Genomic DNA, 16,912 nt, shown 5'->3' with positions numbered 1-16,912 from the left:
GGAAGAAAGGACCCTAATTCCTCCCAAGTCCTGGGAGTGTCAATGACTCTATGAACCACTGAGAACACGCCCCCTGACCCACCAGAGGACAAGCAGCATAGGGCACCACCTTCCAACAGAGCTGTCACAAGTTATAAATATGATGCCATAATCCTGTTATATTTTTCATTGTAAGCTGTATACTTTATAAAAGCCTCAATTCCTCTCTTTTCTCCTTTTCCCATCCCTATCCCAGCTCAGAGGTGGGAGGTGGATATAGGAGTGGGAGAGAAGGGTGTTTAGGAGAAAAAAACTACTATTAAAAAAACCTTACTTCAAGCTTTTAACTTGGCCTGTTCATGTTGTATTATTATGAAGGTAAGTGAAGTAGGTTATAGGCAATATTTGAATGTTTTTTTAAGAGCCACATTTATAAATGCAAAATGCTGTAGAAAGCAATCCTTGACTGATAGAGTGGCAAAATCTACTCTCTCGTTTGTCATTCTTTTTTTTTAATAATCAACCTGGGTCCTGTCTTTGATTTGGGCTTCACTAATCCTTTTTTTAAATCCTCACCTGAAGACCTGTTTTTTTTTTTTTTTTCCATTGCTTTTAGAAAGAGAATAAGGGGGAAAGAGAAAAACACTGATGTGAGAGAGAAACATCGACTGGTTGCCTCCCATAGGCACTCGAACCAGGGATCAAACCCACAACCTAGGCATGTGCCCTGACCAGGAATCGAACCTGCAACCTTCAGTTACAGGACAACACTCCAACCAACTGAGCCACACCAGCCAGGGCAAGGCTTCATTCATCTTAAGGAAAATGATCCCCATCTATTCAAGAAAATGTCTTTCCCAAAGTGTGAACACTCATAAGTGGTGACGTATTTAGAGTGGGAGTTGTCCTTTCTTGAGCATTTTAACAAGAACCTGGAGCAGAACACATTTTGCAAAGACTTCAGTGGTGACTCAAATAAACAGGTGGATGCCAGGTGTGTGCTGAATGAGTGTGTGTATCTGTGCATGGGGATGAAGAAGGTTGAGGAGTGGAAGTGCATGAGAAACAAGAAGGATGCTGTCACTCAGGAAAGAAAGGGGTGGACACCAGAGACAAAATTTGCCAGAACACAGGAGAAGGGGATGAGCAGGAGTTGGATCAGAGAACTCAGTTCTCACTAGAGTAACCTGGCCTAGGTAAGGGTCTCACTTCCCTTTCTCATCCAGAAATAAGGAGTGCTCAATGGATATGAAAAATTCCATCCCATGACAATTACTTTATACTCAAGATTAAAAGACACAACCTGTTGCCTCTTCTCAGAGCCATGGGCAAGATGGAGGTGGAGAGAGAATTACTTTCCCTGTTGTCCTCCTGGTAGCCCAACTACTAGCATGGTTATTGCTCTTTTAACTGAATCCTTTGTCTGCCCTGGTGAAGACAAAGCATATTTCACTTTATGCAAAAGTCCTTCCCTAATGGAAAGGCCAAGAGATAGCTACTTAATGAAGGAATTGCTTCACTAGATCACTTTGCCTCCAGCCGGGAAACTGATTAACATCCTTAGAGTCTTGGAGGAGACTGTGCAGCAGTTACAGTGGCCATTTCCAAGCAGAGGGAGAGGAGGGAGTATGAGGGGGTGGGGGTGGGGGAGGCACGGGATTGCATGGAGCTTCCTTCAGGACATGGAGAAAGCCCAGGGAAGAAATGCTGGTACATATAATTATTCACAAACAGACCATCCTGCGCGTCTTTATATTCTGAGTCCAGCACTGGTGCCTACCTCTGGGCATGCATCACCTGCACCCCATCACAACACAGAAAGCGCACAGGGAGGGGGCGCTGATGCTGGATCAAAGCCTGCACTGTCCAGCACAGAAGCCACTAGCCACAGGCACCTGTGACTGCTGAGCATTTGCAATGTGGCTGGTCTGAAAGGAGATGAGCTGCATGTGTAAAAAGACAATGAGTCCGAAGACTTACTATAAAAAGGGGATGCAGAATATTGCATGAAGCCATCTTATGTTGATTATACATTGAAGTGATATAGTTCAGATACATTGATTAAACTATATTAAAATGAATTTCACCTGTCTCATTTTATTTTTTAAATGGGGCTACTAGAACATTTAAAATTACACATGTCGCACTCTTTTCTGGCTCTCATTCCAGATCTACTGGGGAATGCTTGTCCCAACAATGTACAACGCAAGCTCCTTAAATTTCTCCAAAAATAAGAAAGCAAATCCCAGTAGTTTCTGCATTAGTCCCAATTTTACATCATCTGTGACACTTTCACTTCATTAAACTGGATAAAGTTTGTAGGTTTTGTCATTTTAAAGGAGTTGAGGTTTCTGGAGATGTCCTAGAGTTAGTTTTAAATCATTTTCCCTCCTCTAGTTGCCGCCACCAACCAGGTGACTCCTGGAATTCACCAGGTAAGAAGACAGGCACGAACCAAGCGTAGGTGGCTTCGTACACATGCTTTGGTGTTTATTAAAGCCTGTACTTGGTTATTCAATTCAGTGGTTCTCAAAGGGTGGAGTGCATCAGAATCACCCAGGACGTAGTGTCTAAGAATCTGCATTTTTTAAAAGCAGCTTACATGTATTCTCACATAGTGGCCTGAACACCCTCTGAGAAACTTCCATAAACCAGTGTTCCCAGCCTTTCTGATCAGAAGAGGTAGTTGTCCACAGTATTAGCAAATACACAAACTCCCAGGCCAACCCCTGCCCACAGAATACAAAACTCCCAGAGACTTCTCAGCCCTGAGCATGAGATCACCTGGGGGCTTTAAAAGCCAGAAACCTGGGTCACAGTCCAGGCCAATCACATCAGACTTTTAGGGGGTGGGACCCACACATCTCTGTGTGTTTTTTTAAGTTTCTCTGGCGGTTTCAGTTATAGACATGGTTGAGAAACACAGGTTTAATCGATAGCAAATTAACCCATCTCCTTTCTCCTTGTACAGAGGAAAATATATCATTTAGTGCCCCCAAGTGCCCAAAATAAAGTGTCTAAGTACAAAGACCATTATCATATGTTACTTGCTAAATTGTTATTACCTTTTTCTAGTCTGAGAAAGGTTCCTTCTAGATTATGTTCACTGCTCCTGCAAGCTGGCTGTCAACTTTCTGTGCAGGTGTTAGTTCTAGCACAGGTGTTAAATACTTCATTAACACTTTCTGTTGCAACTGGAAGTGCTCCCTCCTCAAAGAACTCCTAAAGGCACTGCAGAAGTCACTCAGTTCCAGGTTTCACACTGTAGCTGCTCTCAGCCCTTGTTTGACCGCAACACATTTTCTTTTACAGGACCAACACCTGCTGCCTTGCTCCCCCCCTGGGTGGGTTCTCTTCATCTGAAAGGAATGACCTGAACTAGGGGTGTTTTTAAAGGGTCCATGACCTTGTTCCTGCTGCATAATTTGGAACTATACAGTAAAAATGTATACTTAAAAATAAATAGTTTTCCTCACATTTGAGATTCTTTCCACTTTGCACCCACTACATCTTGTGCAAACTACAGTAATCATCTTACTGAATCATAATTATTTGCAGTATGCATGAATGTCTCCTATTTAGACTGAACATCTTGAGGTACAAAAATGTGTCTTAGTCATTTTTGTATGTAAAGTAGCTAATAGAAAGCCTGGCACATAGTGGATTCTTGGTAAATGTTGAAATGAACTAAATGTGTAAGTGTATAACTGTGGGTTGCTGACCTAATCGCTATCCAAAATCCCTTTGCCCTTGTTACCATCAAGCAAGAGTGGCCATAGGTCAGAGTTCTGGACAGTGAGAAGTAAGCAGAAGTCCCCTGGTTAGGGCTTCCAGGAGGGTCTTCGTCTTCCTACCAAGAAAGGAACAGGCTGGTCTGGTCTGGTCTGCCCCCTTCACTCTGTACCCCTTTCCTTTCCTTTCCTTTCCTTTCCTTTCCTTTCCTTTCCTTTCCTTTCCTTTCCTTTCCTTTCCTTTCCTTTCCTTTCCTTTCCTTCCCTTCCCTTCCCTTCCCTTCCCTTCCCTTCCCTTCCCTTCCCTTCCTTTTCCTTCCCTTTCCTTTCCTTTCCTTTCCTTTCCTTTCCTTTCCTTTCCTTTCCTTTCCTTTTCTTCTTTTCCTTTCTTTCTTTGTTTCCTTCTTTCTTTTTTCTCCTCCTCTTTCTTCTTTTTTTCTTCTCTTTCTTCTTCTTTATTCTCCCCCCCCCCCACTTCTCCTCTCCTTCTTCTTTTCTTCCTCTTCTTATTCTCCTTCTTCTTTTTCCTCCTACCTGGAACATAGAGGTAAAGGCTGGAGGTGTAGCAGCCATATTATAAACATAGAGTGAAAAAAAATGAGGACAAATCAAATATGTTCTGGATGGAAGAGCAGAAAGATAGAAAGTGCCCAGGTTTCTGATGGCAGCAGTTATGCCAGTTTTGAACTGTCTGCCTACCTGCCTCTGGACTTCTTGTTATAGGAGGAAAAATCCCTTATCTGCCATTGTGGATAAATTTTCTGTTACTTTCAAACATATTTGTAACTGATATAACAAGTAGGTTATTAATAAGTATTCATTTAAAGGGCCTAGTATTGCTCTTAGCACATAGTACAGACCCATTAAGTATTTGTATATTCATTTACTTATTCATACAAATAGAATCTTAAATAAATGAATGGGTTGTGTGGATTCTGAAAAGATTCATTTGATGTGATTCCAGAAAAGGCATTCATCTTCTGAGATGGGTTCCCCACAGTCAATTGAGGGACAATTTTATATATAGTGAGTCTAAAGGTCATCTGCTGACAAAGGCTCTCACATATTCTGCATGCCAAGAAAAGTCTCAGACTGAGCTTTCAACCTCATGCACTCTGCTCCTGCTGTGTGAGTCCCCTCTTATAAGACAGTTCCTAGTTTTGGCTTTCAACCAATGAGCTAAAACATGCCCCATCCAATCAGAACCTTGAAGCTATATCCTTTTTTGCATCTTTACTGACCAATCAGGCCTGCTCCATAATGACCAGAGTATATGATACTGACCAATTAGAACTGTGCAACTTGGATTCCTGGTTTACATAAAATTAGTCTAATCAAGAACCAGGTTAGGAACTATTACCTGAATATTCTCCCCTTTTTTTTCTCCATTGTTTTTTGGACTTGTTAACAGTTGTTTTTGTTTTTTGACAGAAGAATATCTTCTAATAATAGCATCGATTTTTTCCTAATAAACATGTGTCTGGACTTCCAGTCAAGATAGCAGCAGAGGTAAACATGGCTCACCTCCTCACACAGCCACATCAAAATGACAACTAAAATATAGAAAAAAAGCCACTCAGAGCCATCAGAAATCAAGTTGAGTGGAAGTCTGACAATTACAGAATTAAAGAAGCTACATCCATCCAGACTGGTAGGAGGGCTGGAGATGTGGAACAGGCTGGTCCCACATCCACATATGGTGGATAAAAATTTGGGAGGCATATTTCAGGAGCAAGGAGTCCCAGCCCCACACCAGTCCCCCAACCCAGAATTCCAGTACCAGGAAGATAACTACCCATAGCTTCTGGCTGCAAAAACCAGCAGGGATTGAGTTGTGGAAGAAACTTCTGGAGCCCCAAGCAGTTCCTCTTAAAGAACCCACACACAGACTCACTCGAAGTCACTCTTTCTGAGCTCCAGCACCAGGGTAGTAGCTTGAAAGGCATCTGTGGCATACAGAAAGGAAGTATCTGGCATCAGGGAGAGAGCTGGGGGACAGCTTTCTCTCAGACAGAAAGGCGGGCAGAGGCCACTGATCCTTTTCTGAGCCTTCCCCCCAAGAGCCACAGAGCCATAGAGCCAGCAGGTGGGTGCCATGTCTGAGACTCCACCAACCTGGCTAACACTGTTTGCCCTGCCCTGGAGATCCACTGGGGCTTCATCCCACCCAATTTAGGGACCACTAAGCTGTTAACTGGATTTGTCATACGAATGGCTGAGCTTGTCTCATGCTTCACTCTTCCAAAATTCTCTCAAACAAGCAACAGCCAGCCTCAGTGAGCCCCCAACCCCATACCTCTTGCTAAGTAGCCCTGGCCTGGACTAGCAGCACCCAGCCTAGTTTCACGGCTTGGTTTCTCCTGGGAACCTCCAAATCCAGCACTAGTAGCAGCCATCTTAGATTGTTTCATACCTCATGCAGGGTGGCCCTGGGCAAAACACAGGGGGAGGCGAGGCAGCTAACCTTGTCTGCACCACTCAGAAAACCCCAGAGCCTGTGCACCCAGTGTATTGCTACAGACCATATCAGAGCACTACTACCCTGCCCCTCCACAACTGATCCTCCATGGAGGGCAGAGTTTGATAGTCAGTGGTCACAGCCAGTCCTAGCAGCTGACTGACCTGGGTAAATCACTCCCATTGACCTGCCAAGAGCAACCAAGGCTCGACTACAACAGGAGGTTTTACTCAGCCCACACGAAGGGTGCACCTCAAGTACCCAGCTTGGGTGATAGGACTCTATGGGATATTTACTACAGTAGGCCATGCTACCAAGACAGGGAATCATAGTAGTTCTACCTAATACATAGGAACAAACACAGGGAGGCTGCCAAAATGAGGAGACAAAGGAAGATGGCCCAAATGAAAGAACAGATCAAAACTCCAGAAAAAGAGTTAAACTTAATGGAGATAAGCAATCTATCAAATGTGGGGTTCAAAACACTGGTTCTAAGGATGCTCAAGGAACTTAGTGAGGACCTCAATAACATAATAAAGATCCAGTCAGAATCAAAGGATACACTAACTGAAATAAAAGAACAATGTAAAGAATAATTTACAGGGAAACAACAATAGAGTGGATGAAGCTGAGAATCATATCAGGGATTTGGAACATAAGGAAGAAAAAAACAACAAATCAGAACACCAAAAAGAAAAAAATTCAAAAAAAGGAGGATAGTGTAAGCAGCCTCTGGGATAACTACAAGCATTCCAACATTCGCATCATAGGGCAACCAGAAAGAGAAGAGAAATAGCAAGAAATTGAAAATCTATTTGAAAAAATAATGAAAGAAAACTTCCCTAATTTGGTGAAGGAAATAGATGTGCAAGTCCGGGAAGCACAGAGAGTCCCAAACAGGGTGGGTGCAAAGAGGCCCACTCCAAGACACATCGTAATTAAAATGCCAAAAGGTAAAGATAAATAAAGAATCTTAAAAACATCAAGAAAAAAGCAGTTAGTTACCTACAGGGGAGTTCTCATAAGGCTGTCAGCTTATTTCTCAAAGGAAACTTTGCCAGCTAGAAGGGATTGGTAAGAAATATTCAAAGTGATGAAAAGTGGGGACCTACAGCCAAGATTGCTCTACCCAGACAAGCTGTTACAGAAACAGGGGAGTCCAAAAACAAACCCCAGAGTTTGAGGCTGGGAGATAGGGAGCAGGAAGCAGCTTTCAGGATGCCCTTGCATGCTTGGAGCTAGTGGCTGGAAACATTGTTGCAAAAATCCGCTTTACTTCTAAGACTCAGGAAGATGGGAGGGATCTTGTACTGTGGGCTGGTACTGGAAGAAGCGGACAGAGCCTAGTAGGGTTCTGTGAATGGTCAGAACTGTTTGCAACACCCACTGCGTGAGAGGACGCAGGGAGCGAGAGAAGCAGCAGTGGACATTTTTGGGCTGGCTCTGGCTCTAGGAGGCTCTCTCTCTCAGGCTCTCTCTGGCCCTCACGCCCTCACTCTCTGGCTCTCGTGGGCTCCCTCCATCTGGCTTGGAGAAGGGATCTCCAGGCGGCTTTAAGAAGAGGCTCTTGCCAGACTGCTTTGAGAAGGAGAGGAGATCCATGCGATTTCCAGGAAGAAGGCAGTTTACAAGGAGACTGAGGATCCAGGCGGTTCTGCATTAAGAGCTGGAGGGCACCACAGCACAGAAAGGACCTCCCCAATCAGAACTGAGTGATTGGCAGCTACTGGTAAAGCTGAACTGTGCCTAGGAAGTAGGGAAACGGTGTTTCTGACTTTCCTAAGACTGGCCAGGTCTGGGAGGGAGAGGCAGGACTATGTGTAAATAAACAATTCTTTTTCTTTTCACCAAACTCTGGTATTCAGAGTTATAATTCTGGCGGCGGGCCATCGGGCCCCTAACTAAACAGCCCGTGGGTTCTGTTTCAATCGAAGCAGCCCAAGGGTTCTGTTACAAAGCTATCATTTAGAATTGAAGGGCAGATAAAGAGCTTCCCAGACAAGAAAAAGCTAAAGAAGTTCATCATCACCAAACTATTATTATATGAAATGTTAAAGGGACTTATTTAGGAAATAGAAGATCAAAACTATGAACAATAAAATGTCAATGAATAGATATTTATCAACAATTGAATCTACAAAACAAGGTAAGCAAACAAGAACAGAGACAGAATCATGGATACAGAGAGCATTTTGGTGGTTGCCAGATGGGAGTGGGGTGTGGGGGAATGGGTGAAGAGGTGAGGGGATTAAGAAGTACAAATTGGTAATTACAGGATAGCCATGGGGCTGTAAAATACAGTATAGGAAATGGAGTAGCAGAAAAACTACACACATGACCCATGGACAGGAACAATGGCATGGGGATTGCCTAAGGGAGTAGGGGGTGCTGGGTAGAGGGGCACAAATGGAGAACAATTGGGACAACTATAATAGCATAATCAATAAAATACAAGTTTTTAAAGAGATGTGTCCAATAATCTTAAACAGCTTTGTTTCAGCAACTGTAGACCACATTATATTGCTTCTAGAGTTTATTCTCAAGGATCATTTCTTCCTCTAGAATAAATAGCCCTGTTGAAGCTGCAAATCATGCAGCAAACAGCAGAAACAGCCTCCTGGTGTTATCAACTCCCTGAGTGTCAAATTTCTGCAAATCATGCAGCAAACAGCAGAAACAGCCCTCCTGGTGTTACCAACTGCCTGAGTGTCAAATTTCAGAGGATACAGAAGGCAGAGTTTGCAGGAGTGTTGCCTCCAAGGTTAGTACACTGGCATTATTCCCTCCCACATGGGCTGCCCAGCTGCAGTGGGCACAAGACCACTTTGGTGTGCAGAGCTGGGAGCTGAGGCATCTTTGCCCAAGCTAAGAGGCTTCCTTGATTAAGGTTTGGTGGTTACAAGAGCCCCACTGATTAACCTGAGAAGAGAGTTCAGTTGTCTCAGATTGGGTCTTCAGGAACCAATCTCCTGCTTTTCTCTGTGGAAGTCCTCCTTTTCTTTGGAATTCCTGGGACTTGTTTTTAATTTTTTTTTTTAACTTGGCTCCAAGCAGCTTGGCTTCATCTCTAAAAAGGAAATGTTAATGCCTTCGGGGTATGTATTCTATGCTTATTTAAAAAAAATAATATAGCTGGATTTTTACCACTTTAAAATTTAAAAATACTGAGCAATTTTGATATGCCAGGCAGGCACTGTGCTAAGTGGCTTACATCCGTTTCTAGTACTTTGAATATCCCTACTGAGGTTCTTTTATTTGACAGATGAAGAAATTGAAGCTCAGAGAGGTTAGGAGCTTGTCCAATCTGGGATGTCTGTCTCGAGAACCTCATTACCCATTTCCACCTCCCCTGTCCTCTCTGCTTTGGCAGTGGGCACCATATTTCTCCCATTGCCACTACCTAAGCCCACCCTGCCAAGACACCAGGTCTGGGTCAGCTCATCTCCAGTTTAACAAGCAGACTTACACTGAGGGGTATATTTCGACTTGTATCTTCTGGATCAAGGGCCTCAACTTGGTAGGTGAATCCGGGGTTTGTTCCTTCCACTATGTAGAGGTCTAGACCTACACCCGCATCCACAATGCATAAAAAACATTTTATTAGATAAAACAAATGAGAAATTCCAAAACCAAGGCAACCAAAGAAGCCAAAGGAAAACAAACAAAACCAAGGAAATAAAGTGTATTGGCACTGTGGAGAAGAGGCAGCAATAATAAAGGCCATGAGTGAGACCTTGGCCATCTTGCAGGAGTGGATTCTCTTTTGGGAATTAACAAAGTATTAGGGTTGGCCAAGTTGGTATCAAGTCTTCACGTATTTCCTCCAATGAGAGATGTGACCTAGGGTACTGTTGTTTGGTGGGAGAGAGGAAGGTGATAAGGGCAGAGAGTTGGAAAGTAACTGTGGGCAGGCACCTGCAGGTTTCCATGTTTCAGATCCCCTTTAATGTGTAAATTCCTCCTAAACAGTTAAGGTCATCTCTTGAAGTGTACTTAGCATCTCAGTAGAAGTGAGTCCCTGAAATGAGAGGCCTTGTAGTGAAACAGAGAGAAGATGGAATAAGTGGGGAGAGGGCTGTAGAGAGAGGCTCAGGAAAAAGATCAAAAATTGATTTCATCTACTTAAGAGTTCTTGGTGGTCAGGGGAAGGGAAGAGCAGGCCATGCCACTTGATACCACCAGCCTTGACCAAGGGTCACCACATTCTATGCTCTTGCCTCTCTCTCTCTCAAGAATCAATCTGTTCAAAAGATGACTGAGAGTGCTAACATTAACTCTTTTTTAAGGTGCTGTGCTGAGGACTTAACGTATAGGGTGGGGCAAAAGCAGGTTTACAGTTGTAAGTATGCGAAACACAGAGTTTATTTTTGTACTATGATTTATTAGCTGTTGTATTATTTCCATATGAACAACTATAAACCTACTTTTGCCCCACCCTGTATGTTTTCTCCTTTAATCTTCACAACAGCCCTAGAAAGTAAGTGTTGTAATTTTCTCCACTTTATAAATAAGAAAACAGGCTCAGGGAAGTTATTGGGTTTTCTCAGCTAGTGAATAATAGAATCAAAACTCAAACACAAGCCATCTTACATCTGAGCTTCAGCTTTCGTTCACTTTATCATGGCTCATGCTTTCATTCAAAAAAATGTTTACAGAGTTCTCGCTCTGTAGCAAACACTGATCTACCTACTGGGAATACAGCAGTTCACAAAACACAAAACCCTGCTCTCATGAGCTTGAATTATAGTGGGAAGATATAGATAATAAAATAAATGAATAAAATGCGTGAAGTTACTGAACAATGTTATGGAGAAAAATCAAGGAAAGCAGTGTTGTGAGTTGGGTTACAATGTTAAATAGAAAGGTTATGAAATGTTCACTGACATTTGAATTGAAGAAATGAAGAGGAGTTGTAGAGATATGGGAGAAGGGACAGAGGAAACAGCAAACGCTAAGGTGCCAAGGTAGGTCATTCCTGGGGTACTCACAGATTGGTACAAAGGTCAGGACTGCTGGAGAACAGGGAGTTAAAGGGAGACGTTTGAGAGACAGCATGGTAGGGGGTGAGGGTTGCATGGGCTTGACAGAATTGAGGGGGGCTTAAAAAGATTCTGGCTCTCCTTTTGGGTGAGATGAGAGGTTCTCTGTAGGGTCTTAAGCAGACTTAAACATCTTAACTGATGTTTAACAGGATCTCTCTGGCCACTCTATGGAGAACCAACTGTAGGGGGGCAAGGACAGAGCAGAAAGCCCAGTGAGCAGGCCATTGCAGTAATTCAGGTGAGGCATGACCAGTGGCTTGCACCATAGAAGTAGTGGTGGAGAGCTAGGGACTGGCTAGATTCTGCATAGATTTAGAAGGTGACATTTCCTAATGGATTTGATGCTAGGTGTGAAAGACGGAAAGAAGTCAAGGCTGACTTCAAAGTTTTGGTCCAAGCAAGAATGATGGAGTTGCCATTAATTAAAATGAGAAAGACAGGAAAAGCAGCTTTGGGGTGGGGATGGTGGGGGTTAAGGGTTGAAGTGGGAGTCAAAAGTTGGTTTGGAAGCACTTTGAGTTTGAGATGTCATATTCTGACACCAAGAAATTCTGACATCAGCTGAGAATTCAACTCAATTCAAGTCCAGGCTGTCACCTATGCTTCTGACTATAAATCGATGGTTCCCAAGACATACTTACTGGGTTTGATTAACTTGCTAAGAGGGGAATCACAGAAATCAGGGAAATATTTTACTTACTAGGTCACTGGTTTATTGTAAAAGAATATAACTCAGGAACAGCCAGATGGAAGAGATGCACAGGGCACAGATCTGTCATGTTCTCTGGGCATGCCACTCTCCCTGAATCTCCACCAACCAAGAAGCCCTCTGAACCCCTTTTGGATTTTTATAGAAGCTTCAATTTATGGGCACAATTAATTAAATCATTAGCCATTGGTAATTGAATTCAATTTCTCCCTTCTCTCCCTTCTGCAGTGTGGTGGTGGGTGGGAGAGTGTGTGGGAGTGGAAGGGACTGAAAGTTCCAACCCTCTAATCACAAGATTAGCTCCACTGGCCACCATTGCCACACTTAGGTGACCTAGGCACATTCCAAACATCATTCCATTAACATAACAAAATACACCTTTATCACTCTCATCACTGGAAATCCAGCAGGTTTTAGGAGCTTTGTGTCAAGAACAAGAGGAAGACCAAATATATATATATATATATAACAGATGTGTATTAGATATCCAAATGGAGAATTTAGGTAAGATACTTGGATATTTAAGTGGAGTTCAGTAGGGAACCTGGGCTAAAACAGTAGACTCTGAGATTGTCAGTATGGATGGCATTCAAAGCCATGAGCCTGGGGGAGATTATGCAGGAAGTTCTCTATGCCCCCATCCCTTCAAGTATTGTTCCTACTATGTAGCAGACTCCAGGCACACAACAGGTTGAGGGGTCAGCGTCCATGAGGAGAACACAACAAGTCAGTCTGTGACCAGTAGTACACAAAGATGAGCCTGTTGGCCTTGGCCCAGATTCCTTCAGGATAATCCACTTGAGGTCCTGACCTCCTTTTCTGCCCCAGGACTTGGAGAGGCCCAAGAAAAACCACAGATATAAAGAGCTTTGTAAATTGTTGGGCATTATTATTGGGAGTCCTGGGCTGGGGGACATTTTATTTATTCCCTGCTCATCAAGCAACTGCCTTTTCCAGGGAAGCAGCTGCTTGTTTATTTACTTTTCTATTTTGCGCTGCCCCCCAGGGTTCTCCCTGATGCCACCATCTGGGCTGCATCACACACCCCTGTGTATCTTACCTTTTGCCAAGTTGCCTAGAAACTGAGGCGGCTCATTCACATCTGTTACCTGGACAGTTAGAACCTGTAGGTCTGTGACACCAACATCATCTTTAACATAAATCTGCAAATCAAATATGTTTGGTCCTTTTTCAAAATCTAGTTGGTCCTTCCCAGTGGTGACAACCTAAAAGTAAATGCAGAATTCTTAGTAGTCCTGTGAAAGAAGGTCTGCTTTGCATGCATGCATTGTTCAAACAGATATTAGGAAGAAAGCAACCCACATCCTGGAAACCATCTTTCACTCGCTGTCAGAGGAAATTGTTGTTTGCCTTTGTCCTTCCAACATAAGCCCCAGGACTCTTCTTCATTAAGGGGACTGCTGTATATAATGCTGTTTTTCATAAAAAAGAAACATGTATGAGTGACATAGGGTCATGGACAACAGGGTGAGAATTGACTCTGGGAGTGGGGGATGGGTTGGGTGGAGGAGGGCAAGGGGGGAAAACAGGGACAACTGTAATAGAATAACAATAAAATATTTTTAAAAATAAAGTAGAGCTATAGTCTTGAAATAAATAAATAAATAAATAAATAAATAAATAAATTCAGGAGACATTCTGGTTTCACTGACTGGAAATGGAAAACCTGAGAATTAAAAAACCTATCACTATTTAGATCGGGTCCTAGACGAGTCCCTTAGCAACCCTAAATATACTTGAGTTTTCTAGTCTTTAGGAATAAGATGTTGCATTTCCCTGGGGCTGCTCTCAAATTATACCTTGATGCATCACTGCATTCTAATTTTCCCAAGGTCATTTTCAAGAATAAACAAGGGAAGAAGGATAGGTCTGCAGAAATAACAAATGATATTTACTAACATAAATAGTTTTTTTGTGTGATCCTTTCTACACATTCTTCCACTGTTGGAAAATTGTCCTCTGAACTACAAGTGTTTTGGAATTGTGGAAGGGACAGCAGGAATCAGGGCCAAAAAAACAGCACCAGAATCTAGACTATTGCCATCAGGAACCCAGTGGCCCGTTGTGGGAGGGGCCTGTTGAGGCAATCAGGAGGTTAGTCTGTGAGCCCTCACATCTATATGCACATCCCTGCCCATGAACTCACAAAAGGCCCCAAGTCCTTTGGGACATCAAGGACTAAATTTCATAACTGTCCTAATTATGCCAATGATACAGAGAGATCTGATTAAGATCACTAGGGAGAAGTAGGAGGAGCCATAGGAGGAGTTTGCTGAGGCAATGGAAAACAGTCTAGGAAAGCAGTCTTGGCTGAGAAGATGATTGCCTCCAGAGCCAATGGAAATAAAAAGAGACCTGGGTCTTTGGCTCACGAGCTTTTCTGGCTCCCGAGATGACTCTCTCTCAGGCTATGGCCCTGGCTCAAGTTCTCTGGCTTCTGGGCTCACTGGCTCTCTCTGGCTCTCAAGCCTTCTCTCTTCCTCAAGGATGCCTGGATGATGGCGCTGCAGCTGCCTGTATTTCCCAACAGACAGTATTTTGTATGGGAGGGAACTCCAGGCACAGCCTAGAATCGGGCCGGCCTGGCAGAGGGTGGCAGTTTTATTCTCTGGGTATTATAGGGGGAACAGGCTCCAAGGCAGAAGCCTGTCATTCTTCTGGAATTGTGTAGCTTTTGTGTATTATGATGTTTTAGTTTCCCCTATAGAAACTAACTGGGGAAAAGATAGGACTTTAGCCTTAACTGGTAGGTTTAAATGATTAAAGCTGTGACTTGATAAGCTTAAGTGACTGCTTTTGAATAAAGACTCCTTTCTTTAATCACCAAACCTTTGCATCTGGAATTTTGCTTAGAGGGTGGCCATGTGCAGCTGGACCCCACTGGCTGTTCAATAACACTAATAGGACCTTTTGATTACTAATACAACTTGGGCCAGACAGTGAGGCATTCAGTATTCTGTAGTGAGGAGAGCACTTAGCTACAATCCCATTTCCACTACTGAACTTCTATGTGACCTTGAAGTGACTTGGGAAAGCCACTTGAAGAGCTAGGTCTGGGTACTATGAAAAATCAAAGGGAAGAAAGTTTATTGTGAGCTGTGTGTAGTCAGGGAAGGCTTCATGGAAGAGGTGGTGGGTACGTATTGTGTTTGACTTTACAAGATCTGGACTGGTTAAGAGAAGAGAGAACAGCCAAAGATGTGAATGAGAGTGTGCGATGAAGGGAGAACATAAAGAGGAGGGTTGAGAGGGAAAGCAAGGTAGTCTTGTCTCCACCCATAAACCAGCCAGGTCAGCTTGGTATCCACGCAAGTGGGGATGACCTGTGTTTATGCTAAGTACCTGATAAATAAGAGGCAGCATAACATAGGGGTCTAGAGAGTAGACTCCAGAGCCAGACTGACTGGCTTTAAAGTCCAGCCTTCTTATTATTTAACCTTTCTGTGCCTCAATTTTCCCATCTGTAAAATAGGATAATAAGATCTACTTTATCTGATTGTTGTGTGACTTAGATGAATTAACCCATGGAATACTTAGATCACTGTCTAGTTCTGAGCAAGCTCTCAGAAAATGCTGTATTTTATTATTGTTAGTCAAACTGTTTAGTAAGTGTATATGTACCAGAGCAGCCCTCTCTCTCAGAACAGTCCACTCTGTGTCCTGACTTATCCCCTAGCTTCCAGCTAAGCCTGAAGCCTTCTCCTGAATCCCAAATTTGGGAAGACCCTTTCCTACAATGTTACCTATGGACAACTCCTTTCCCTTGGGAACTAGCTCCAACACCCCAGAGGAAGGAACTAGAACAGTAAAAAGAAGGTCCAAAAATGTTATATCTTGGAACTAAAGGAATTGGGTTGCTATAAACACAGATGGAAAAGTTGTTCCTGTTGTTGTTACCAGCGTTTATTAAGTGTTTGTGTGCCAAGATCTTGAAAGCCATTTTGTCAAGTATTTTATTTAATCATCACAACAACCATAGGTTGATAGAACTTTCCTTCATTTCACACATAAGGTGACTAGAACAGGGAGGGGAAGGAACTCCAAAGGCCACATCTGGGAGTAAGGGAGCCTTGATTTGGTTGCAGGTAACTAGCTGCAGTTTTGGTGAAAGATGGTAAGTTTGTCTTTAGGCGTATTAAGTGGGAGGTCTTTCTGGACAAGGTTGAGCAGTTACAGGGTCCACAGTGTTCCTGACAGTAGATGAGGACAGAGAGGAGTCAATCTCAAATATGGGCAAATGGAACAGGGGCAGGTATGGACTCCACTTGACCTCAGAGAGCTCCAGTCTTTGTACCTGCTGAGCCTTCTGTCACGTCTCTCTGTCTTCTCAGAGCTATCCTTGTAGGTACTCTCCAGGAGAAAACCCCCTGACCAATGATCAGCCACATGGGCTGAATGAGGCTCTGACACCTCTCTTGCTGGGTAATAGGGAGCCAACACGGTGTGAGAGCTATGAGCAAGGGTTCTTGGGATCAGCCTGTCTGATCTCAGATCTCAGGTCTGCTACCAATTAGCTATGTGAACTTGGGCAAGTTACTCAACCTCTCTATGCCTCAGTTTCCCCACCTTTAACATGCAAATAATAATAGTACACCACTTTATAGTGTTATTGTAGTGTTCAGGGGAATTCCTAGCACACAGTAAATACTTCATAAATGTGAGTTATCATTATCATCAGTATTATTAATCCTCCTCCCTCCATTCCACCTCCAGTAGAAGTCTCAGCAGATGGCATGATTCAGAGGTCACCTTCGGAAAGGCCTAAACAACTGAGTCCCAAGGCCAACACTAACAGACCTCTGGGTCAGAGACTCAAAGATGTCATTGCAAGACTCATCATCCTGCAGAGTGTCAAGGTTGCCCAAGCAGGTTCTGCCACAGAGATGGCATTGACATGTTCTGCAGGCAAGAATGGTTCTTGTGAGCAATTTGTGTTGGAGAATACAATCTTCCTGGAGGTGATGTTTGGTGA

The 16,912-nt window shown here is 43.3% G+C and overlaps 1 protein-coding gene across 1 annotated transcript in view; it reads right to left on the bottom strand.

Annotated features, from left to right (window-relative positions):
* Positions 1-16,912, bottom strand: part of CDHR3 (cadherin related family member 3) — a 120,707-nt gene that overhangs the window by 44,302 nt on the left and 59,493 nt on the right. Inside the window, 2 exon segments of the mRNA XM_090286885.1 lie at positions 9,635-9,732; positions 12,980-13,145. Of these exon segments, the coding sequence (XP_090143011.1) occupies positions 9,635-9,732; positions 12,980-13,145 (264 nt within the window).

Source organism: Furipterus horrens, unplaced genomic scaffold (assembly GCF_987537825.1).
Source record: "Furipterus horrens unplaced genomic scaffold, mFurHor1.1.pri manual_scaffold_9, whole genome shotgun sequence".
NCBI classification, from domain to species: domain Eukaryota; kingdom Metazoa; phylum Chordata; class Mammalia; order Chiroptera; family Furipteridae; genus Furipterus; species Furipterus horrens.
This window is presented reverse-complemented; position numbering and strand designations above follow the sequence as displayed.